This window comes from Pterocles gutturalis, unplaced genomic scaffold (genome assembly GCF_000699245.1).
Source record: "Pterocles gutturalis isolate BGI_N339 unplaced genomic scaffold, ASM69924v1 scaffold21897, whole genome shotgun sequence".
In the NCBI taxonomy this organism is placed as follows: domain Eukaryota; kingdom Metazoa; phylum Chordata; class Aves; order Pterocliformes; family Pteroclidae; genus Pterocles; species Pterocles gutturalis.
The window spans coordinates 1,823-26,782 of NW_010115968.1; the positions used below are offsets into that span (position 1 = coordinate 1,823).

The following is a 24,960-nucleotide window of genomic DNA, read 5'->3' on the forward strand; positions in this document are numbered from 1 at the left end:
CTGTCTCGGCTTTCCAGCTGCTGATTTTTCAATCTGGTTGTCCCGAGCTAAGAACTGACTGCACAGAGGTGGGTTGGGCTGCTGCCTGCCCAGGGCAGCCCAGGAAGATTTCCAGAGGATAATGGGGTGATGCAAACTGGCAGAGAGCAGCTAATGGGATATCTGTGTGGAAGCAACCAGGGTGAAGGCAGAGGAAGGGAGCTGGCACTGGCTCTCGTTGGGGCACCGTCTCAGGGATGGACTGGTGAAAAGCAGTGGGGAGCAGAGCAGATAAAATCTTTGCAGAATTGAGCCGAGGAGAGGGGCTCCAGGGGAGGATTATTTGCTTGTGGCAGCTGAAGAGGCTAAGGACCAGCAGCCGGGGAAGGGCTCAGCACCTCTCCAGACAGGGTGCTGAGGGGCTGCTGCTTTATCTCTGTGTGACTACCAAAGGGTTAAGAAACCTCTGGATGGAAGAGTGGGAGGGGGGTGGCTTCCAGCCAGGCCAGGGGTGGGTGTGCTGTCAGAGGTGGGGTGAGGGATAGGGACACCCCCAGGATCCTCACAAGAGGCAGCAGAGTCTGAGATGTAAGAGCAGCTGCCATCGCTGCTGGTTGGGGGTGCTTGCTGCTGGGGAGGGACCATCTCCAGAGGCAAGTCCCTGAAAGGGAAGGTGATTTGTAACTGTTTAAAGTGCTGATTCCTGGCATTTTCTGGTTCTCCTTTCACCCTGGCACCTGACCTTTTGCGCTCAGAAACACAGGAGATGGGGGGAAAGCAATGTGTTATGAGGTTACCCAGGTTTCGGTAGCTTCTGTGTCCATTTCTCTGACTCTTCATCATCTTTGCCTCTTATTATTATGCTTTTTGATCAAAGAGTTTTACTTCCCTCAGGACAATCTTCACATCCTACCAACTGGAGGAGCTGGAAAAGGCCTTCAATGAGGCCCACTATCCCGATGTATATGCTAGAGAGATGTTGGCCATGAAAACAGAGTTGCCAGAAGACAGGATACAGGTAATCATACCTCTCTGACCCCCTTATCCTGCCCCTCCCAGCCATGCTCATCCCTCTCTGAAGAAAAGGTAGCAGCGTGGGGAGGCTGACAATGCTCTGAATAAATCCCCCCAGGCTGTCCACTCCCTGCTCTCAATGGGTAGGCAGCCAGATCAGCTGTTCTTGGTGGCTTTGTATTTGGTGTTTGTATGTTGACATGTGCTGTACTTGGGGTGTTGTACCAGTGGTTGAGGGTGCATGTAACAGAGGGAATCCTAAATCATTGAAGGGGAACTGGTATGCAAGGAAAGACCGCAGTGTTTTGAGGTCTTGGTGGTATAGGCAAGAAAAGAGCCTCCCAGAGACTGGGTCTGGGTGGGCAGTGTGGGAGGAAACCTTTGGTCACAGGAGAGTGTGGACGGATGTCATAGGCAGCTAGTACAGCTGTGGGTAGGACTGCTACCTGACACGTTAGGCCTCTAGGGAGAATGAGCTGAATGGAGGGTCACTCCTCCATTTGTGACCCTGTAGGACATCAAGTCAAGAGAGACCTGTCGGGAGTTTAGTGTTGCCTGCATCCACCATCTGATGCTGGTTGGAAAGAAGGTCCTTTGATTTCCCATAAAGGGCCTTTTCAAGGAAGAAGTTCATCTAGTGGCACAGTATATGTCGAACTGCAGAGTCACCATTCCTCTGGCCAGAGCTGAGAGCCTTCACTATCGGTGAGGCAGAGGGAGATGTTATGGCAGACAGTGCGGACCTGGACACTGCATGTACTGCTTCAGCATCTGGAGCATCCTTCTAGTGCTGAGACTCAGTGTTTTACCTGACTTGGAAGTGAAATAGTGGCTAATGTATCTTAGTTGTCACTGACTTGCTGCCAGCATGTCATTCTGCAGCTAGCCTACTCTTCCTGTACTGCACTTTATAAACCTAGGAATGCTCCTTACTGTGACCCCTCTGCCCTAGAGAACAGGTTAGACTTGGACAGCAGAAGCACCACATGGTGTGGCTGTTCTGAACATCAGGTGTTGCTAATGGCACATTTATTCCAGGATAAAGTGCTTGTGAGTAACACTTTTGCTCACTATGTAAAGAGAAATAATGAGAAACAGCAGAATTTCTGTGTCATATCTGTTGTGTGAGAGCATGAGCACTGTGCCAGGGTGAGCATCACAGTCATGTAAGAGTCCTGAGCACCACTGATCTTTCCAAGGGGTCAGCACCCAATTGTCCCTTACCACATACTTTAAGTTTCCTTGTCCATACGTTTTTGTGTCACAAGCCATGACAAGATGATTGCCAACCTTGGTCATGCTTCCTGATATTTCACCTCATGTTCCTTTTCAAATTTAGCCCCTTTTTTTGTATATGAAACTAGTTCTTTCCCCCTTGCTATGATGTTCACACTCCTTAAATAAATCTACGCTGTTTCTTCTCCTGGCTGACACTTTTGGTTTTCATCATCACTTAAGCAAGCTGTGAAGATCTTTTCTTAAATCATCCTTCATAACTCACACGCTAGTCTCTTAATCCCATGGTTGTTCTTCTGTGAAGCCCATCCTGCCTGTCAGTCTTCCTGGAGATAAGGGACCACACGCCTACAGCTGGATACCAGCTGTGTTCACACCAGTTTGGCTGGACCTGAGTCCCTGCAAAAACAGCCTTGGATTAGCACTGGTCTGCTTGCTTCCATATTTATTTCTTTCTATTTATATAATTCAGTCACTTCAAGCTTTTCTTAGTTTTTTTCCTTTTTATCCTTGGGATTTTCCCTCCAGTGTTCTGGGTTTAATATGGCATTTCATTAACTTTGGCTAACAAGCATAATAATGGCCCTGCAGCTCTGACACTGGCAGAGGTGGATGTTAGAGAAGGGCATGGGAACAGGGCAGCTATCTAGTGATACTTGCTGAGTACTTTGACAGCCTCCTGGGATTTTGAACACATGTAAATATCTTAATATCCCACAGCAAGGAATTCTGCAGAACTGCACGAATGAAGTAAATCTTGCTTTGAATGCCCCTTGGAAGAGAGAGCTTGGGTTGAATGTTTATTCCCTCCTTCATAATATTTATAATTTCATGCCATCATGTGTTTTGTTTTTTTTTCTTGCATGAGTTTCTAACTACTCAAGGGAGCTCTATAGTTTTGCATTTTCATTGTAGTTTGCAGTTCCTCCCATCTTTCCCATTGTTCTCTCCCTCTTGTAGGTCATTAATGAAAGTGTTTTCTAAGATTGTTGTAAGCATCACATGCTGTGGACTTGCACAGCATTTCATGTGGGTTCCCACTGGATGCACACCTAAGAGTGATATCTACCTCTTATTTTCATTCATGGAATTATTTCTCAGGAGGTAGTAGTCAAACAGAAAGTAAATCACCTATGAAATTCAATATGAAAGTTGAATTCAAAGAGTGCAATTGAGAAAATGATATATAGGAACGGCTTGCATGTAAAACCTTCAGCAGAACACTACAAATAGCCATCAGAGGCCAAGAAACTTATTGGTTTGAGAGAACATTGAATCCAGGGAAAAAAAATATTCAAATCCTCCATTTAAAGAGAAGATGAACATGTATTTTTTTTCAAGGCAGCACTCTTTCACATTGCATGCATCTTCCTCCCATATTGAGCTGGCTGTTCCTGGAAGGAACATGAGCACCCTCCCATTGGGGAACGTGGCAGAATAATTTAATTTTTCTAGGGAGACACTTTGCACAAGTCAGACCGGATGTCACTGTGGCCATTCTGCAAGGTACTTGAAAAAGACTACATTAATCGATGTATTTGAAAGAATATTCAGAAGAGTTGAAGTGCTGCTATTAGAATAAACCCAGACCATTCTGTAAAATCCAGGTGAGGTAAGTAGATTCCTGCAGGGAAGTATATCCTTAATACACAACTTGAAGTATTCAAAATGGCCTCAAGCTGAAAAATATTCTGACACCTAACTTAAATCAGTGTGTTTCTCATAACAGATACTCTTAAGTGTAATGTGTAGATTTTAGATATGTTGTCCTGATTGAATTTATTAACATGTAACAGTTCCAAACTTTAAACACCAGTATCTACAATTTCAGTAAGAGTTTGATTTGGGATTATTGAAATTACCGTGTATTTTTGTCATTACACTGTCTCCCACTGATCAAACAAATCGATTAATCAGTTCAGTATTTCAAAAAAATAAGATCCTGACTGCCATTGTGGGGACACTAGATTCACCTTTTAAGGGAACCAATCAACTGAAAAAGAGAATAAAAGTGATAAAAGTTATCAGTTCTTGTTAAATGATCATATAGTAATTACATGGATGAATAATTTTGGGACAAATAAAATTGCTCACATAAGCAAAAAGAACCCCAAGGAGATGCTGGTGCCATGTGTGAGGAGCAGGGACTGTCTGTGTATCCAGCAAACTTTTTCAGGCAGCTAAGAGGTCAATTTTGGCTAAAACCAAAACAAAGCCAACTAAAACTCTAATTGAAAATGTATTGTTTTAGCTGCTATCAGATTAACACATTTCAGTATCATTGTGTAGCCCTTTAGGAGTTGAATGGGGATGGAGGAATCAGAAGGGGTGGTCATTTGGAGGGAAGCATTCGTAACATTTTTCCAGAACAAGAGGCTTACCTTGCTTCAGTTTTGCAAAAACGTTCTGGATTTTGAAGTCAATTGGAAGTAATTGGAAAGGCCTGAGGAACCTGTAGTGCACTGAGCAGGAGCTCAGGAGTGAACCCACAGATTTCCCTCAAGAAACATGATAGAAAGTGTGAAGGAAAAACTGACTTCATGCAACTTCAGCAGCCCTGGCTTCTCCCCCTCCCACCAGCTTTTCCTGCTTGCTGCAGAGCACTGAGTTGTAGCCCTAATCCCACAGTGTAAGTGTGGAATGGGGATGTTTGCTCCATGCAGTTGCAGACCTTTCCTGAATCTGTGCCTGGAATGGCCAAGGGATTTCTTAGTGCTGCAGAAAGTAATGGCGCTGTTGGTTTTTCTAAACTTATGCTTGTCACCACTACTCTCAATAAGTGAGGACCTGTCTATTCTTGCTAAAACTTCGGGTGACTCACACTTAGAAGGCAGAAAGGCCACCATGAGGCACAGTGCCAGTGGGTTCCCACCTGTACACAGAACGTTCACAGAGATCATGTAGCTCCAAAGAAATTGCCAGAGTGATTAGGGTGGTCGGAGGTAAATTACCAAGGTGATGGAGAAGCTGAAGGTGTTGCTGCTGTGTGAGCCAACCATTTCAATATCTTAATTTTTTTAAGAACCCTGCAAGCCCTGAAAGAAGTTAATAATTAAATAGAGCTGAGCATCTAGGGCTGGCTACCTTTGCCAATAATTTCTGAGCACTGGGACAAACCAGAGCAGTGTGATAACAGATAAGTGTCATTAACTTCCCCTATGCTTTTAGAAATGTAGGAAGTATACAAGTGAGAGTAATAAAACTAATCAAACTTACTGGCTTGGTGAGAATATTATTGTGAGTGTTTCCTGTGCCGTATGGTGCATCTCTGTCTCCGTGTCTTTAATTGGTATGTGAGGAGTTCATCCACTTTGCTGCCTCTTCAATAACATGCTTGTTTAGTTGATCTAAATTCATATTAATTTCCATTTTTCAATTAAGAGTTGTTTAATTTGGCCCTTTCTGTAATGAAGTGTTTTCATTACTCTTTATCTATGGCCTGTTTTCAGTCCATGTGCTAGAACTTCGTTTACAAGTTAATTACCATAGCTGCAAACGGAGGGGCTGAGTGATAGGCAAGAGCAGGAGCCAGGGCAAGCCTTCCCAAAGGGATTACTGGCTGAAAAGTCTTACACCATACGCCTTTGGACAGAAGAAGAAAATGTGTCAGGAGACAGGAAGGATGAATGGAGGGCTGGGAGCATCTCTTCAGCTTACTGTGAAGCAGGGACTCTCCTGCTTGTTGCTGGACCATGCAGGTCACCCGCCCAGCTTGTGGGATTTACCCTGTTACAGCTGAGGCTGTATGTACAGTCTAAAAGGTGTTTTCTAGCGCAGAGATGGAGGTATAAAGTTATGAGTATTTTGTATACCCAGGTACTGCTTTATCCCTCTATGTTCAATCCCTGAGTTGCTTCAGCCACTGAGCAATTTTCTAAATGGGACAGAAAAACACATAAGCCAAACCTGCCTGTCCTCGCCTTCTGCTCTGTTGCTTGCAAGATGTTTATGGCTGTCACAGCATAAGGGACGGTGTGATTTTGGTGTGCTCCTCCACAGTATCAGGAGGGAAATGGGGTTTTGCAGTGACAGCTCCTGCCCTGTTCTCTCCATGCTTTGGAGACACCATCACCAAGGGTCAGATACCTTCAAGTGTTGAGGCACTTAAGCTCCCTGTGAGAGGAAAGACAGGCAGGAAACAAAATATGCCATAGTCCACTGCTGTGAAGTGCCTTGGCAAAGACTCCCCATCACAGCCAGGAGAACGCGGAATGGCTCTGCAGGCTTAAAGCCAGGCTGTGGCGACTCTTCCCTGCATTTATCCCCTTATTTTCTTAACAACAGTAGGTTAAGGGTAACACTTCTCCAAGTTAGCTTAGGCACTGCGGTTCCTCGATCATTTAAGCTCTTCCGGAAATACTACCTGTGCTGGGAACACTTGCAGACACTCCTTTTAATGATGAACTTTCTTTTCTCTCTTCTGATACTGCTGCAGTTTTTCACAACTGATTTTTAAAAAAAATAATTAGGCAACACAGCAAGTTCAATAGTTAATTCCCCTCGAGCCTTAGGATGCCTGGCAGAAGGACCATCTGAATGGCTGTGTGTTCAAGTTTGCATTTAATGACCCTTTATAATAAAAGTTTTCCTCCTTTCCTGACTTTGAGTAGAGATTTTTTTAACAGTTCAATAACACAGGCACTTTAGAGACACGGTTAATTTACTCTTCCCTTTATTTCTTAATGAATCTATTTTTCTCTAGTGTTTATCTTTTACCCTGATAGATCTCAACAAGTTCTTCTGATTCTTCTCTGGCAGCACAAACCTCCTCTGCCTTTTCATTGCTCTTCTTTGTGGGTGTTCCGTAAGCCAGGTTTTCCAGAGACCTGTTCAGTGTTGAGAAGGCTAGTCCTCAACAGACATGCAAAATACCATGATCTCCACATGCATGAGGCTGGCAGGTCCTTCTGTGGAGCAGAAAAGAAGAACTGAGTTGGAGAACAAATTGTTGCTACAATATCCTACAGGAAAGGACAGGTGGCTCCAGAGACCACCTTCACTGGAGGCTGTGAAAAAGCACTAGGTGCTCTTCTGTCTGCTCTGAGTGGCACTGCCCTGGGAGCAGCAAGAGATCTCCAGTTTAGGACCTGCCTGGTGTGAGAAGCACAATTTGCTCCCTACTTTCCATTTCAGTGGGTTTCTGTTAGGTTCCCAACTGCCTGAGTGAAGGCAGAGCTTAAATTTTGGCTGGTAGTTATTAGAGCTTTCAGCTGCAGCTTTCTCTCGAAATTCATAGCAAGGGAATGCAAGCAAAGCATTGCTTATACCTGGTCACCTTCCTGTGACTCATGTAAAGGCCCATGGCACACATGTTGCACATTCGGAAACATAAGGACTACGTTCCCTCCCTGGTCTAGAAGTAACCCACTGACTGACTCCTGCCTGGCTGTTGGAGTTGACCTGCTACAACATGGATAAGCAGCAGCACTTTGCCAGGCTGGGTTAGCCTACACCCGTGTTGCTCAGCCAGGCCAGTGCAGCCAGGCTGCCCACCCATCCCTCTGGGAAGCTCTGGCTCACGTGCAGCTGCCAGTTCCACAGGGTTTGCCACTGGGGGAAATACCTTCTCATTCGTACTACCCTTTCCTCTCTAAAGGCACTGTTTGGCTTACCCAGAGGGAGGCTGAACTGCGAGTGTTGTTGGGAAACAACCCCTTGGAAGGATCTAGCCAACCCATCCATGTAAATGTACATGATGAGTATCTGTCCTGCTCACTGCTGGTGAGCAGATGTGCTAGTGATGTCTGTTCCAAGATAACTTGTTTTATGTCCATTAGGTGTTTCTGATCTGTCTAGGTCCCTTTGTATCCTTGCCTTCACTGCCATCATTCCAACTCCGAGTCCCCCATGACTGTCACTACAGCACCCGCCATTTGTTAGTTGATTGGATCAACTTGTTGAGCTTATGTGATGACCATAACTGAGCTCAAGTCTTCAGTGGCTAAGTGACAACAAGGGAGGGTTCCTGCCTGGGAAATCTTAGCTCAGGTGGACTAAGCATGGGGGACACCTGGGAATGTCCTGGTGAGCTCAGATGTGCTGAGAGAGCCCACTGAAGGATTTGCTGAGGTTGGGTGATTAGATATCTCTTATGCATGAGGCAACAAATTGCAAACACCATCCTTACCATGTACCTTCCTAAGGAAAGATTGTAAAGAACTGCAATTTTCTCCTTTTGGTGCTTAGTCCAAGCTGCTGCATGGAAACTTATCACAACATTTTACAACATTTTACACTACATAATGTGTTTCTGTAGATATCTTCCAGCTAACGCTTCAACACACCAAGAGTTCCCACGCATTGGTAAGCCAGCACTGTAGCCCTCAGGGTGGACTTTGTGGGCTCTCCCCATGCATGCAGGGATGGGCTTGAGCCTTATCTCAGGAAATGACGGGTACCAGCTAGTGCTGCAGACACCATCTCCTGCTGGTCACAGACTCTGGCTCCTACTTTTTTTTTTTCTGGAGAAGGCCAGAGTGCATCTTTGCCCTTTGCTCCATGTGTGCTGATAAAGGAAAGGGCAACACACAGCTGCTTGTGGCAAGGGAGTGCTCCACAGCCTCTGAGGAAGGCTGGCAACTCAAGTTCCTCTCATTTTGGGGCCCATTGAAAGGCATAATGAAGGGAAGGTGACATTTCTCTTACAACTGTCCTGACTCGCCTTGCTGTAATGTGAAGGTGATAATAAGGTGTGTCCCTGCATGTTGACAGAACACATTGCATACGGATGTTTATGAAGACCTATGCTTCCCCTGTGCCAGAGGACCTGCAGAGCAGTGTTAGTGGGGGAAAAGAAGACAAAACAAAATTTTACAGGCAGGATAGCAGTTTGGTTAACAGAGCCAGGCAAGTGAGTACCCAAAGGATGGATGTGCAGTATCAACCTTTGTGACGATGACAAATGTCTCCCTGGGTTTGTGTGGACTAGGATGATGGGTGCACTCTTGCCAACTTTCCTGTGACTACCATGCATCCACGACCCTGATGTTTTTCCTGTTTTTCAATCAGCATGTTAAAAAAAGAGGAATTTGGATGTTTATGTGCCATGTCCCAGCATCTGGCAGCCTACATAGAGCTGTAGCTCCAGCTAAGCTGCTGGTCAGCTGGCATCATGGCCTGGCCATGATGAAGTCAATGTCTCAGGGATGCATTTGCTGTGCAGATGAGTTTCACAGATTGAGTGTGTGCTGCACCACTGATCTCACTATACCTACCACCCACATTGTGTGCACACTTGTTCTTCTGTGGCGTATATGGGATCCCTGCACCTGGTTAAGTTTTCCACTTTTTGAAGGTTACAACAAGTGAGAAAACATGTCTCCACATGAGATGGCAAGGCCAGGTCAAAACCTCAGATTTGCTGGAGCGGACACAGTTTAAGACGTTCTCTGGCAAGACGGATTTTACAGCTTTGGCTGCATAGGCCCACGTAGTGCTTTTAAGAGCAGAATTCAGAGGCAGGCTGGGCCTGCAGGACTGGTGACATGGTAATAGCACATACATTTTTGCTGTGTGGTGTACTGAGCCTGTATTCAATGTGTGCACTCTGCTAGTTTAGCTTAGAGGAGACCCAAGCTTGGATGAACTGTGTCTTTGCATTAGAGGGATGAGTACCATCTCAAAGCTCATCTCAGTACGTCTGGTTGGACCTGTTAGCCGAGTGGGTCAGACACGACTCCAGCTACTACCAGGAAGGGCTCTTGCCATGCTTTGAACAGGAATTGCTCTTTCTAATGTGAGCTCACAAAGCTCTTTCCCAGTATTTAGTAAGAGGAGGGATGAGGAGTCCTGTGATCAGCCATGCAACCCATGTGCAACCTTTACTGCTCTCATTTAACTTCATACCCACTTTACACCAGCCATAGAAAGTGATGTCACCATAAACAGTGCCAATAATTTTGACATTACATTTGAAAAGACAGAAATAAACCATTTCCAGGCTTACACAAGTGGTGCAGTCTCTACCAGCAGCCGGGGAACAGGAAGCTTTCCTAGGGTGATCGCTACAGGGGAGGGATTTGGGGAAATCCCAGGATCTAGTCAGACCTTACACTCTTCTGGCAATTCATTATAAATCCCCAGGGCCTGTGAGTGCGGATGGGGACATGCTCTGAGGAAGATATGGGGCTGTTCTTTGCAGTGCTCACATCCTCAGACTGACCCCAGCCAGGGCCACCAGCCCTGTCTGATATGAGTGTGAGGATATCACTGTTTTTTCAGAGGAGGTTTTAATTTTGACTACTCTAATTGCAGAGTCTTGGGTTGGAAAGGAGGAAGGTAGAAAGTGAGATGTGTAGTTGTCAGGGGTAACGGAGTGATGAGATGGGAGCAGGGCCCTGGGTGCGGAGGCAAGCTGCAGGTGTTCTCTGGTCTGCAGCTGGACCCACCGAGGGACTTCAAGAGGGGAGGTGACAGGTATGCCACTGGGCATGATTTTAGGAGCAGCATTCTGCTGTGAGTGGAACAGACGACCTGACCAGGTTTTTCTAGTCCAGGAGAGGGGACACCAGGGTGCAAGCAGAGGTGTGAAGAGCTTCCACTGAGAAACAGAGCTTCTCTGTGCCAGTGCCTTGCTGTGCATACAGTGAGGTGACAGGATCAGTCCAGAGCAGCATAATGGGGAAAGGGACATAAGCAATGACAAGGTATTGGTGTAGATGTCTGGATGTTTCCTATGGCAGTAAATGCCACAGATATCTGATGGATGAATGAGAGAAGTTCGGCTGCCACACAGTTCAGCCCAAGATGTCTGGATCCTTGGGAGAAGAGTGTGGTGCTGGATGGGCATGAGTGTGTTGGGTCAGCATCATCACATCAGGTGGGACCACGACAGCAGATTACAACCCAAAGCAATGTCACAGGAGAAGTCCAGAAAGCTCCCAGGCTGCCTGGCTGGGCAGGACAGGGTTTCTCTGCTCTGTCCTCACTTGAAGAGCTCAGTATCAGAAACAGCTTCCTTGCAGGGATCGTACAGAGTGATCGTTCGGCTCCCCGAAGCTGAAAGGTTTGTACCGGGGGAATTGTCAGAGAGTGAAGAAGATACACCTGTTAGTCCATGGGCAGGGGAGACGGTCTCAGTGTTGCTGCTGGGGAAACTTGGGATTTTGTCCCTTGCCTTAGTTGCTGGTTTGACAAAAGCTGTGTGTGGCTGCTCCCCACAGCATGGCAAAGGCATGTGCTGGTGTGGCGAATGCTGGTGTGTCTGTGTCTGTGTGTCTGTGGACGTGTGGACGTGCATTTGCCTGTGGCCATCTAGCAGACATTTCAGCATGCACTGCTTGGGGCTGGGACCATCTTGTGTTCCATAAAGACCCCTGTTGAAATGCTATGCTAAAGGCAGTATTTGAGTGAGATTTGGTGAAGTAAAAATTCCCTGGAATTTTCCTTTAGAGATGAGGAATGCTTGGGCAAGGACAATAATATTTAATCAAAAAGACAAAAAAGGCCACTACCAGTTCTCCTGTCTGTGTGCCCCAGCTTGGAAAGTAGCAGCCAAGAAAATTAGTGTAACCAGTGAAAATTTTGGGTTGAAACAATACAGAAACAATGCAGAGTAACACCCTAGATGCCTTAAAATATCCCTTTGCTGATTCAGATTCCTGGCTCATGGCCAGCCTCAAGGAGATTTCTCTCTTTAGCAGACAATGTTTCAGGAGCGGATTAGGTAAACAAACTAACTAATATGATGAATGTGGATAACAAGGACACACTGAGTCTCATGTCCCTTTGCAAAATGAGAGATTCCTCCTACTACAATTTGCTTTTCTGCATCATTAATAATCTGAAGAAGTATCAGTCATCATTTGTGATTGAGAGGAGGAAACTGGCAAGAATAACCTTGTCAGTCTTGACTCCAATGTGCTGCAACCCTGCAATCAAGCACAGAGTGCCTCAACTTTCACTGCTTTGGGTGAAATTCTCACTGAGGATGAGAATTAGATGATTAAGGTTAGAAACATCCCGACTTATAAGGCTTTGCAATACTGCTGATGTTGGTAAGGGGGCCTCAGTACAACAGGCATATGGAACATGGACCCAGGACATGACACTGAAGGTGCTGGCATTTGCTGCTATCTTGGTTCATAGGCTGTGGCTGCTCTGGGAGGAGACAGCGTTAGTGTGATGTGCACAGTGGGGTCAGAGAGTGTGTGATGCTCAGCTCTGACCAAATGATAGGGACTGAACTGACGGGCAGATCTCTCTGAGCGAGGTGTTATGTTACCACACACTGTTTGCCTGCTTCATACTGAGAGCAGGTTTTGTAAGGTGATGGGTTTTGGTCTTGCAGCTTGTCTATGCCTAGGGGACCAAAACCCACAGATGTGGAAAAGCCTGCAGTTTCTGCAGGGTGTGCAGGCACACCCAACTTGTCACGTGCAATGTACAGTGAGCGTCGCCTTATCCTGCTGCTGGTGCACAGAGGCTGTCTGGCAGCCTTGTCAGAGGCATGTTTGGCTGCTGTCCCCTGCTCGGCCACGGCAGCGACCACCCCGGATCCAGCCCTTGGTGTGCCAAGGGTAGCACTTGTGAGAGGAGAGGGCTTTGGGCTGCTAAAGAGCAAATGTGCATACATGGGCTGAATCCAGATGCTAACATGTCTGGCGTATAGCAAGACAAACCTGTCCTCTCTACTCTGTTGTCCATTTTTTGAGGATAGGGTTCCTGGAACCAGCTTGCCATGTTTTACTCGTGTGCTCATCTGATAATAAGAAGCTGAAAATCATCTCAAGATGTAGTACATTGGTCCAAAAGACACCTCTGCACATCAGATTGTGATAGGCTTGCACAAACATCTGACGTGCTCAGTCCAAAATTAATCAGGGGTTTTCACCACTGCTCATGAATTGTGGAAGCACAAACACAATCTTTTCACCATACCCTGGGCTGTGCAATGGAGAACCAGATGAGAGTAAGGGAAAAGGAAGGTGCATGGTACACAGCCACGTCAATAAAGCGTTTCACAAAGGTGAGTCGACCCACGTGATGGGAAGTGGCAAGACCAAATGGGACAAACCTAAATATTGCTTGAAGCAGGCTGAATTTTACAGAGCTAGAGGAAGTTGTAGAGTAGATCTCTCCAAGCAAAGACAACAAACAGCCAAAGAAGACAGGGAATACCAAAACCGCAAGTAAATGTAAGTGTAAGGGTGAAACTCTCTCCATTAAAGGGAGGAAAAGAGAGGTGCCAATAATAAATAACTGCATATTTGGAAGTTGTGGCTGATGTACCAACACAGCCAAAAATACCTCAGAATTACTAAAACTAGTGTGTAATTCAGCTCACAAAGAAGGCACAGGAAAATTTTGATAATGTGAAGAAAGCTGAAGAAAGCAGTGAGATCTCCACCCAGAAGAAAGTCCCACTGATGGAGCCAGCTCAATGAGGGCAAAATCCTGAGAACAGGCCACAGGGAATAATTCTGCTGATCTGAAATGGCATGGGGGCTGCCAGTGTCGTGCTGTAGCTCTTCCCTCTGTGCTCCTCAGGATGGGATTGTGGCAGAGGCGCTGGGCTGGGGTCTAACCCCAGCAATATTCAGTACTGAGCACCATTGGTTTCACTCAGCTTCACACCTGAGATGAAGATGTGGCTCCTGGTATTAAAGCGAGATAGTCAGTCCTCCCAGCTTTTGTTCTGCTAGAAATTCTGTGATTTCAAACTTTCCTTTCTCCCAGTCGAAACCAAGAGGAAATTCCCATCAAATGACAAAAATTAGTTTGGGAAATTTTAGAATTATCTTACTGAGGTGTTGCTGTCATTTTTATTATCCTATTTGGCTTTAAAGCATAGATTTTGCATGTCTTAGGTGGCCGAGATTAATACACAACATTCAGAAGAAAGCCATAGATAATTTTGATTATACTTCCACTGGCCAGATGCAGTTTTTCCTGTGCGATTGAATTACCATTTTTTGATTTAAAATTTCCCACCGACTCTAGTCAAAATTGGGCTGCCAACTAGGAAACTTTTGCTGGCTCTGGCATTTGTGCGGCTCCACCACGGGAAAGGGGATCGTGCAGGGCAGCAGCTGTAGGAGCAGCAAGCAGTACTGGGGCAGGCTGAGAACTGGCCAGGGAGAGCGGCAGGGGAGCATGAGGCAGAGGGGCAGACATTTGGAGCATTAAGGTGGGATGGAAGGGAAAGAAAGGGGACAATAAAAGCATCAGTGAGGAGGCATCTGTGTAAAAGAGGATTGAGGAGGGTTTAAAAAGTTGCCTGCTTTGGTACTTGATGGAAAAACCTGTTCCTCGCTGAGATCCGAGATGTGGCAACTGGTGACAAATGCTGCTGTGCAGAGCCGAGCCCTGAAAGCTTCTCTGGATACAAGGAAAGGTGTCACTGCAGCTGCAGACCAAGGCAGTTTTGCAAATGCCGTCCCCTGGGTTGTGCAGGAATTTCTTCCTGAAGCCAAGGGAGATAGAGAGGAGGTCTCTGCCACAGGATGTAACTGTACTGGCTTATCCAGGGCAGAACAGACAGGATCCTTCTCCTGGCCCCGGTGGGTCGAGCCGCCCCCTCACAGCATGGAGGGCTAGGGGGTGACTGTCCCACCGCTTGGGTCTGGAGTGTGAGAAGGAACCACAGGGGTTTGTGCTGAGGTTGGAGAGGGAGTGAGCCAGTCCCTTCCAGCCCTGCCCTCGGGGCTCTGGGAGTGGGAGGAGTGAGTGGCCTGGAGTGAGAGACCCTGCCAGCATCCTGCTGACTGCATCCCTGTGTCACACCCGCACAGAGGAGCGGGTGGAGAGAGGACACTGTGCACTCCTGAGGGTCCTTGCTCAGGCCTTGGTGGATTCACAGCCATCCATGGTCCACGGCTTACCTATTGGCAGTATGAAAGTGTAAATCAGGCTGTTTATCATGCAGAGGCGGTGACATGGGGCAAAGCAGCCTGGCTGTAAAATCCCCTCTGACATGCATAGAGTGTCTTCTGCTGGGAGAAGCTGGGATCACAGCTGCTGGGAGCTGGGAACACCGCAGCCACTCCGCAGAGCTCTTTGTGGGGCCATGCCAGCTGGGGTCCCAGGAACAGCCAAGGCTGGCTGTCACCCATGCTAGCATGCCACCCACCTACCCTGCAGCTCTGTCCCTGTAAGGCTTTGGTGCTGGGCAGTTCCCCTCTGCACAGGTAGAGGAGAGGATCTTGCCTTGCCAGCTGAGAGCAGGACAGCACTCCGCGGCATCAGTCTTGTGGTCCCCTCAGCAGAGCTGGGGGTCTGCCCCAGTGCCCCAGTGCTCCCCCCTGCAGCCTGAGCTCCCCCACAGCTACAGGCAGTGGGGACAAGGGAGGGTTAAGCCGTCAGCTCTGTAATGTTAAACAGGTGTCAAAGGCACCTCCATATATCTGCAGATTGAAATCAAATTCTTTGCAGTATAAAAAGATAAATTACCCAGGCGATTCCCGCCTCATCCCACTCATCAGGCCAGCGCCAGACGGCAAGCAATTTTTTTTTTTAATGTGCTAACGACCTAATCAAGCAATCAAGTCGGAGAAGATTGCAGAGTGACCCCGAGCATCCATCTGCCAGAGAGACCCCACCATTCATTTCCATTCTGCCGTGTACTTTCTGGGAAAGGGAGGAAAAAAAATAGAGAAGAAAAAAAATTCTAAACAAATTAACACCCAATTTTCTGTGAGTCTAATTAGTTAAATGAGGAGGTGTTTGGGGTGTCCGCGGGGAGGGAGGGGCTGCCTCTCAGAGAGGGGCCTGGTAACTCCATGGCATTAATTAGCGCAGGTCAATGGTGTGGTTCCCTGGGGACCAGCTGCTTTAATTTCCCGTGATACTTCAGTGCCTGAGGCCCATCGATTCAAACTGAAATTAACTTATTTTTCAATCAGGCCTGGGCTGCCCCTGGGGCTGACTCTTCCTTTGCCTCCTTCTGAATAGACCTCGAGCAATTTTTCATCTAAAGCTGATGCCTCTGCTCGGCAGGAAGGGAGGGGAGCCGGGGAGGGAGGAGGGTGAGGGAGACAAGAGGAATGGAAATCAGAGAGAGCGCGCTAATAGATTTCTGAGAGCACCCCCGCCACCCGCCTCTCTGCTCGCTGCCCCCCAGGTCACAGCTCAGAGATTATTCTGCCAATTTTCTGAGAAGATGAGGGGCTTTTCAAACTGGGAATTCAGGGTGAAGAGCAGAGATCAGCTTTCCCCTTTTCTCCTGCCTCTCTCGAGCATCCACCCCCATCCCAGCCCTCCCTGCAGGCACCGCTGCCCGCAGCCCTGCGCCACAGCTCAGACACCCAGTAAATAATGAAAGAAAATCCCAGGCATGAGAGTCAAAAGCTGCTAGAAAAAGATGCCGCGATGGCAAATTAATTACATCCTGCAGAGAGGGATGGGACCTGCTCTCACACTTGGCCCTCGCTGCTCCTGCAGGGGAGGGAGGGAGAGATACTCGGCGGCTGCTGCGTGGGGGAAGAGGTCGCAGTGCTTTCGGGATGAGCATCCACGTGTCTGCCTTCGTCCCACTGCACAAGCACATGTGTGTTCCCATGTGGGAAGGGGACTGATGCACTTTGCGACCCCCCAGAAAACATATCCTTCCTTGTCACCTGCCCCAGGTTTGGTTCCAGAACCGCCGGGCCAAGTGGCGGAAGAGGGAGAAGTGCTGGGGCAGGAGCAGCGTGATGGCCGAGTACGGGCTCTACGGTGCCATGGTGCGTCACTCCATCCCGCTGCCTGAGTCCATCCTCAAGTCTGCCAAGGATGGCATCATGGAGTCCTGTGCCCCTTGGCTCCTGGGTAAGTGAGAAGCCACCTTTGTGGGGGATGGCGAGTGAGTAAAGACGAAGTGGGGGGATTCAAGGAAGAAACCATAGCTGTGTTGAAAACACGGTGGAGGGCAGTGGGCTGAAGTCCCCCTGCCCCACCAACCTCCCACCCCTCCATCCCCCAATGGCCCTCATCAGTAGGGTCTGACCCTACTGATCATCCCAAATCCCTGCTGGTCCTTGGATCCTGACCTGCAGGATCTGACCAGGGCAGGAATGTGCCCCCCATGCTCAGGCTGGTGTTAGCCTTTGACTCCAGTGGCATCCCCTGTGCCCAGCCCTGGAGCAGGGGCTCCAACCCTTGCCCAAGGCAAGAGATCATCCCAGTCTAACTTGTCCAGCCCTGTGACGCTGTGTGGGGTGCCAGGACCCTCAACTACGCTCTCCTTGCCCCAAGTCCCAGGGGGAACATGCTGCTGCTTTCTCCTGCTCTCAGCACCCGGGGGAGCATTTCTGCCTGGGTTAGCTTGGTTTTCTGTGCAGATATGGAGGAAGCAGCTACCCTACCATGCTCCTGTTCTTTGCTTCCTGCTTTCTGACCTTTCAGGCTGGTTCTGCCCCAAAACTAGCATCTGGCATCTTGACAACGGGCTGTCCTGTCATTCTGTCTGTGTGAAACTGAGAGAGGCAGAGGGGTGGGTTATGTGAGGAGCAGGTTGATTCAGGAATAGGCAATGGAGGATCTTCCTTCCCCGCCTTGGTGAAGCTCAGGCAACTGTGCTGTCTTAGACCGTCATCCCCGTGCGGGGACAGGTTAGCTTTAGGGTCACAGAGAGAACTGAAGGGGAGAACAATTTGGGGGCAGCCCTGAGGCCACAGATGCCAGGGCCAGGCTGCCCCAGCAGGCTGCTGCCTTGGGCTGCCCTCGCACGGGAGCCAGAGTGAGCGGCTCGCCATGACTGCTGTGTGAAGCGAGGGTTTCTGCTTTTCCTTAATTCTGGCCTCTCTTTATCTTTGCTGTTTTCAGTTCAAGATGGCTTTCCAATGCCCAGGCGCTTTTCTAAACCCGAATACCAACAATTCTTTTTAGGGATGCACAAAAAGTCTCTGGAGGCAGCAGCTGAGGCGGGGAGGAAGACGGAGGTGGAGCGCCAGGCTCTGCCCAAGCTTGACAAGGGTGACAAGGAAGAGAGGGGCCAGGATTCCAAAACCACCATTTCCCAGGAGGAACTGAGAGAGAACAGCATTGCCGCCCTCAGGGCCAAAGCTCAGGAGCACAGCACCAAAGTCCTGGGGACCATCGCCGGGGACGCTCCGGCCCCGGGCAGAAAGCCGGAGACAGGGGAGGAGGTGACAGCGGCGGAAGATGAGAGACAGACAGAGAAGTTGAACTCATCGCAGAAGGAGGAGAAGCTGGTCTAGGTGGAGAAGAGGCGGCAGAAGCAAGCCCTGACAGACACTTTGTCCTCTGGGGGTCACGTTCCCCCTCAACTGCCAGGCCCCCCCGGCTGCTCCTGCCCGGGGAGTGGGCTCCCCGGTCTCTGCATTGGGGACTGCCTGGCAGGGGTGCCCCATGCTTGCTTCCCTCAAGTATACCCCTGCTCCTCGCTTCCCCGCCCCACCAGGCCTTCCTCACCCCCCCACCCCTTCCTTTTGGGGGACTGGGAAGTGTCCCATCATCATCGCCACCTGAGAGGACACTGAGGCTCTGGGTCCCTCCAGCCTCACAGCGAGCTCTGGGGCTCTCTCCTCCTGCTTGAGCTCCAGACCCCATCCACCATCTTGGAGTGAGCCTGTCCCCTGCTGCCATGCCCATCCTTGGTGCACGTCTCTCCCCAGGGCTGCCCAGGCCCCTTCCCCTGGTGCCCTGTCCTGCCGTGCCCCAGGAAGACCCACCACCTTCCCCCAGCCATCACCTCTGCCTCTAGCCCAGGCGCAGCAGGACAAGCCCATGGCAGTGTTTGCACAACACGGTGACTGTCCGTCCAGGGTGCTTTGCACCTTCTGCCCATCTCTCCCCACTCGCTGCTGAGGTCTGCTGGGAAGGGGCTGCAGCTTTAGAGGGGTTGAGTTTTGCCTCAATTTGGCAGGGAAGGCAGGTTTAGCCCATGGGTGTGACACCCTGGTCCCTGGCACCTCGAGGTGACACCAGCTCACGCTGGTGGCTCCCGTAGAGCTGGCCACCAGCTGGGTCTGACTCTGGCCCAAACACCAAAGCCCTGCACCCCTGCGGAGGGGCTGAGTGGTGAATTTACTCACTGAATACATTATTCCAGGTGAAACAACAAAATCCACCCAGTGTATTTATTGAATTAAATTTCTCCAGCTCACCCTCTGAGTGTTAAAGGGAATGACAGCCATGCACATCCACCCCGATACACCCGTAACGTGTACATATGTCTCCCAGCTGGCCCCACACGAGCACATGCAGACCCACAGAGCCAAACCCGCTCTGTGGTACCATCACCATCACGCTATTCCCCCCCAAAAGCTGTAGGACAGTGACTTCCAAGCGACCCTTTCTGTCCTGCTTTCAGCTGTGAGCACCGTTTCCCCAGAGCTACTGTTTTTATTCCATAAAAGGTTAAGCCCCTCCATTCAGCCCCTGTCTGTCTTTGTCCCCCAGTTGTTTGACGTGTTAGATGATAGCCCATGGTGTGTAAATAATGTATATACAGTGAGAAAAGAAGTCAGTATTGAGGTGTTTGAGATATGGAGCTGTAACAACTTCTAGTCATCCAGCATCTGTGATTTATGTGCCATTTTCTGTAAAGATATGAACAAGAATAAAACTAAACTGGAATACTGTGTATGAGTACAGTAACCCATGTTCAAGGAGGGTGAATTCAGCCAAAGCTGAGAGGGGGGTTGAATGTTAGGCCATAACCAGAGAGAGGTGAGAGCTCCAAAGCAGCACAGAGAGGGGTCTGCATCTTCCTCCCCACCCAGGCATGGAGAAGATGGGGCTTGGGTGCTACTCTCCCTTTGAAGTGAAAGACAAAGCTGAAGGGGGTGCGCTTGTGCCTGGGGATGAAGTTAGGTGTCATGGCATGCAAACTGGTCAGAGCACAAGTCACTTCAGCACCCAGAACAGCCCTGGTGCTTTGGGTCACCCCACATCACAGGTGCCCTGACATTAGAGAGCCAGGCAAATCTTTGGGCAGGCTTACCCCCTCTGCCAGAAGCAGGCTGCCAGGCCAGCTGGCCTGAGGAGTGGAGGGAGCTTGCTGAGAGGGGAAGGGCACCAACAGGGATTTCCAGGAAGGCGAGCTCTGATTTGAGAGCAGTGGGAGCCCATACTGAGTTACCAGAGGAGAAGCTGAGACTTGCGTGCCCTGCTAACGGCATCTGATGGAAAAACCTGATGTCTTACAGGGAAAAAGGCTGAGGCAGAGCAGACATGCATAGGAAATGAGAGACTTGTGGAACGATGAGGCTGCTTGGACTTGTCTATGTGGAGCAGCTGTAAGCCCACAGGACTGCATTTTCCTGGGGAGATAGAGCCCTTGTAGGTCCTCACCTAGCTCTGAGGGCAGCTCTGATACAAACCCAAGTGTGTAGCTTGGGATGAGTGCACCTGCCATCAAATAGTGCCTGTTCACCAAACTATCAGCCCTGCAGACCACAAGTGGTGTCACACTGTGAAGAGCAAAGAGGAGCTCTACCAACCCTCCGGCCATTGATGCTATATGTGTGCCTGGCTGAGAACAGCCCCATTTGCCGGGGGAGCCTTATTCTGCTCTTCTCTTGTGCCCCCTGCAAAGGGAGGAGAACCTGGTGAATAAAATTAAGGAAATCTGCAAGCTTTGCCTTAAAAAAATCACTATACATGTAGGGCCTGAAGAAAAGGAAAGCAGAAAAAAAAGCTGTCTGGAGGCAGAGAGGCAGCTTAGCTCTGCTACAGTGGGTGGTGGGAGGTCTCAGCATGGGGAGATGGGCTGCAGTGTTTCATGGCAAGCCACCACCTCCTGCTCCACCACAGCCTCGTTTAGTGCTCCCAGTCCACCCTGTGATACAGAGTGGTCTGAAGTGTTTGGGAGGAGGCAGAGAGCCCAGCCCAGCTTGGCGGAGGGGACAGCTCTGACAGCTGCCCAGCAGTGAGGTGGGATGGGATGCGATGCGATATCCCTCTCTTGCAGCTGACAGCTGCAGAAGAAAAACCTTCCTTGGCCCACCAGAGACACCACAGTCTAGCGCCTTGCAGGGAATGAGCCTTCATTTTGGGAAGGGACAATTCCATCACCCAAGACTAGCAGGGAGGGGGCCCTAACTTTATCAGGTCAGCCACCCCAGGCTGCACTCATGGCTGATGGAGGTCCGGGGAACGGCAGTGGGGGCTGCAGGGAGTGAGGGGATGGTGATGAGTGGAGGGAGGTGAGCAGGGGTGAAACAGAGGAGTCCAGGGACACAGCACAGCCCTGGGTGAGTGGGAGCGGAGCAGGCTGGTAGAGCCTGGCTCAGGCACCTCAGTCCCCATGGGGATCCCAGGCACCCGCTGAACCTGGCTCATGTCCAAGAGTGGCCGTCAGAACTCAGATTAGCATGAAGGTCATTTTCAGTCAGATATTTCTACAGCCCACCCCTTTCCCCTCCCTTAAAGGGATTGAATTTCTTTTCCCTGTAGGGAGAGAGGAAGAGAGGAGTGAGGCAGGGGAGAAGGGACACGCCGGCTCCCTGCACAGGGCAGCTTTGTGTCCGGTTGGCCCAGTGAGACACAGGGTCACGTCTGTCCCAGGCTCAGCATCCTGAGCAGCCCTGAGGGCTCCCAGCACACATCTCGGTGAGAGGAAGGTGCCTTGCGATGATGGCCAGGCTGCTGGCCAGGGCTTGCTGCCCCAAAGCTCTTCCTCAGGCTCCCAGGTGCTCCCCTGGGTCCCGAGCCTGGAGCCAAGGGCCCCTCACCGCCTACATGCCTGAAGCCATCGCCTTCCCCGGACCAAAGGACCACCAGGGCTTGTACAAGGTGTCGGTGGAGCGGGGGGATGCCTTCTGGGGAGTGCTAGGGAGAAGCCGGCTCACCTGGATCACCCCCTTCCACTCTGTACAGGACTGCGACCTGCGCCAGGGCAGGGTCTCCTGGTTCCTGGGAGGGCAGCTGAACGTGGCAGGTAAGGAAAGGAGGGATACAGACACGGGACCCGACCACGCACCTGCAGGTACTTCTCTGTGAAGGGCTTTGGCCCTTGGAGCAGATTGGAGGCACAGAGTTAGAGGGCTGGAGCGAGGGGGTTCCCCGAAATGTCTGGTCCTGCAGGGGCTGTAGTGTAAGGACGGGGCCGGTTCTAACGGAGCAAGTGGGTCTCGCTAGAGAGGCTGCAGCTGGATCGAGGTGTGCTGGGAGCCTGGTGTCTCTCCGTCAGCCTCCATGGATCCCACAGCAGCACAGTAGCTCTGTTCTGCAGGACCACAGGCAACAGCACTGAATCCCATGCGTTTAGCAGGCAGCATTGCACTAGGTTATCCCTGCCCAGCAAAGGCAGGATGTATCTGCAGAGAGCAAAATACGGGAGCAATGAGCAGTACTGGAAGTCCCCACAGCTGTGGGAGGCTCTTCTGTGGGCTGGGGCTACTGCCTCAGGGGGGGCTACCAGGGGAAGACAAAGCGGCTGGTGACACTGTGTCTTGCTCGCAGTGCTGTTGGTCCCAGTGTTTAAATTATGAGACAGACCTCTCAGAAATCAGGTCTTATGTAGTCCATTTGGGCAGGAGAGCAGGAGTTATTTGCCTTTGGGATTTGAGATGTTACTTTTCCCCCTTTCGTGTTTGTTTCTTTTTCTCCCAGAAAACTACCAATAGTCAGGAGAAAAAGGCATTTTGGTATGCAAAGTTGGGCTGATGCATCATCCCATGACCTCGGTAGCAGGTTTAAGGAAAACAGAGTGGAACTAGGTTTCTGAGGAAACTAGCTGCTTGGAAGAATTACAGCCAAAGCCTCAGCCTACCATGTCCCTGGAAAGCCAAGGGCTCTCTTCCATCTTGGGCAAATGCACCCTGCCGTCTTCCTGCACAGAGCTTTGCTTCATCCCACATTTGTTATTTAGGAGCATCGTCACTAGAAAACTGCCCCAGTTCACCCCAGAGGCAACTGGAAGGCAGTGCTGGGTGGAGCAATTGCTGAGTTAATGTTTGCCAGGCCCGCAGAGGGCATTGGGGATGTGACCTCCAAAGGGACTTCAGGCAGTTTCTGCTATGGACTGCATTAGGCTGAAACTAAGGGGGAAGCTGATAGTGGGTATTGGTAGATATCAGAGTTGGAGGGGTGTAACAGGCTTGGGATACTGCTTGTGGTCTGCCAGCTGGTATCCACAAAGGCTGTTCCAGCACAAGGCTAATGGTGAGACACACAGCCCTGACTCTGAACAGGACTGCCAGTGGGAGTGGCTTTCTGGGAGTTAAGAGGTACTGAAAATTCCTCTGGCAATGAGACTGGATTGTTTTTTCCAGTGAATTGTCTGGACCGACATGTCCACGTAGCCCCAGACAAAGTGGCCTTAATCTGGGAGAAGGATGAACCAGGAAAGGAGGTGCGGGTCACATACAGGTCAGTATTTACCTCTGAGCATACACAAGAGACATATTGCAGCATGCATGAACGCTGCACGGGGCTGATCTGCTGATGTGCATCACATGAGGGGATGTAGCATCCCTTTGGATAGATAGCTCAACAGTATGTGTCTGTTGGCTTGCCCAAGCTGATCTGAGATTTCAGCCTGCCTCCTGATTAACCCTCTGGGCCCTGAGGGGCCCCTACCCAGATGGGGAGGCAGACACAAGCTCTTCATGATAGCACTGCAATGTTTGTAGGTAAGATCCCATGGGAAAGTCACATGGATGCCTTCCCAGCAGGGTTCCTGGTGTCTAAACTTGCAGGTAAATGTTCTGCAAGAGAGTCCATATTCACATCCGTGTGTGTTGGGAAGTCCCATGCTGATCCACATATCAGCAGCACTGATGGGTTCAGCTCTCTGGGGGGACTGCCTGTCCAGCCCTGCTCGGTTGTTCTGGGAACCCTCACCTTCCAGCCCAGTTTGCCTGCTCTCTGACTCTCTGCTGCAGTATCCACTTAAACCCCTCTGCACCCAGAACAAGAACCTTTGTCCTCTCTGGCTCCAGGCCACATACGACAAACATGACCAACCCCCCCTGCATGGAGAGCCCTTCCATGAAATGAGTCACTGACAGCTAAGCCCTGCTTTCTGGGAGGGACACTTCTCTGAAAAGGCTTTGTTTAGCTCACTGCTTTCCTACAACTGTTGTTCTCCCTGGTGGGCACAAGCTCTGGAGCACTTGTCCTTCCCAGCCTTAGCAAAGCATGAAGCCCTGTTTTCATGGGGAAGATACCTAACTTCTCATGCATAGCCTTCTGCATTGCAGGCAGGGTAGAGTGTGTTGCTCAACAGAAATGTGCAGGTTGTCATTGTAAAATCAAGCTGAGCTGGTGTGGGCTTGCTGAGCCACAGGAATTGCTAGTGGCCATTGCTGGCCCTATGGCTTGCTCCTCATGCTGGCCAGTGCGAATGTCAGGCTCTGTACAGAAGCCATTCTGATTTATTTCTTTTCCATACATAATGGTCCACGTTAGTGCCTGTCTCCTTTCCTTCCCACCGACACTTTACAGCTCTCCCATGAACTTCCAGCGGGGGGGGGGGTCAGGGTGCATAGGGGTGTAAGCTGTGTATTGTGACTCTGAGGCCCCCCATCTCTACACATGCAGATGAGATCTGCAAGAAAGTCTCTAACTGTGCCATTGCTTTGGGCAGGGAACTGCTGGAGATGACGTGCCGCCTGGGAAACACCTTGAAACGGCAAGGGGTGAAACGGGGGGACAGGGTGACAATCTACATGCCTCCATGCCCGCTGGCAGTGGCTAGCATGCTGGCCTGTGCCCGCATTGGGGCTGTGCACGCTGTGGTGTTCGCCGGGTTCAGTGCAGAGTCCTTAGCAGATAGGATCCGAGATGGTAAGAGCCAGTGGGTAACAGGAACACATCCAGTGTTTCCCTTTCGGGACAGTGCTG

The 24,960-nt window shown here is 49.9% G+C and overlaps 2 protein-coding genes across 2 annotated transcripts in view; both read left to right on the forward strand.

The window, feature by feature from the left end:
• Positions 1 to 873: 873 nt before the first annotated feature.
• On the forward strand, positions 874 to 18,412 carry VSX2 (visual system homeobox 2; the record flags this gene model as incomplete). Its single annotated transcript, XM_010075369.1, has 3 exons — positions 874 to 997; positions 16,794 to 16,974; positions 18,034 to 18,412. Coding segments are annotated over 3 exons (637 nt in total), but the record flags the coding sequence as incomplete, so codon positions are not given.
• Positions 18,413 to 21,740: 3,328 nt separating this feature from the next.
• Positions 21,741 to 24,960, forward strand: part of LOC104463152 (acetyl-coenzyme A synthetase 2-like, mitochondrial) — an 11,281-nt gene continuing 8,061 nt past the window's right edge. Inside the window, 3 exon segments of the mRNA XM_010075370.1 lie at positions 21,741 to 22,051; positions 23,388 to 23,484; positions 24,704 to 24,903. Coding sequence (XP_010073672.1) covers positions 21,745 to 22,051; positions 23,388 to 23,484; positions 24,704 to 24,903 — 604 coding nt within the window. The 5' untranslated portion in view covers positions 21,741 to 21,744.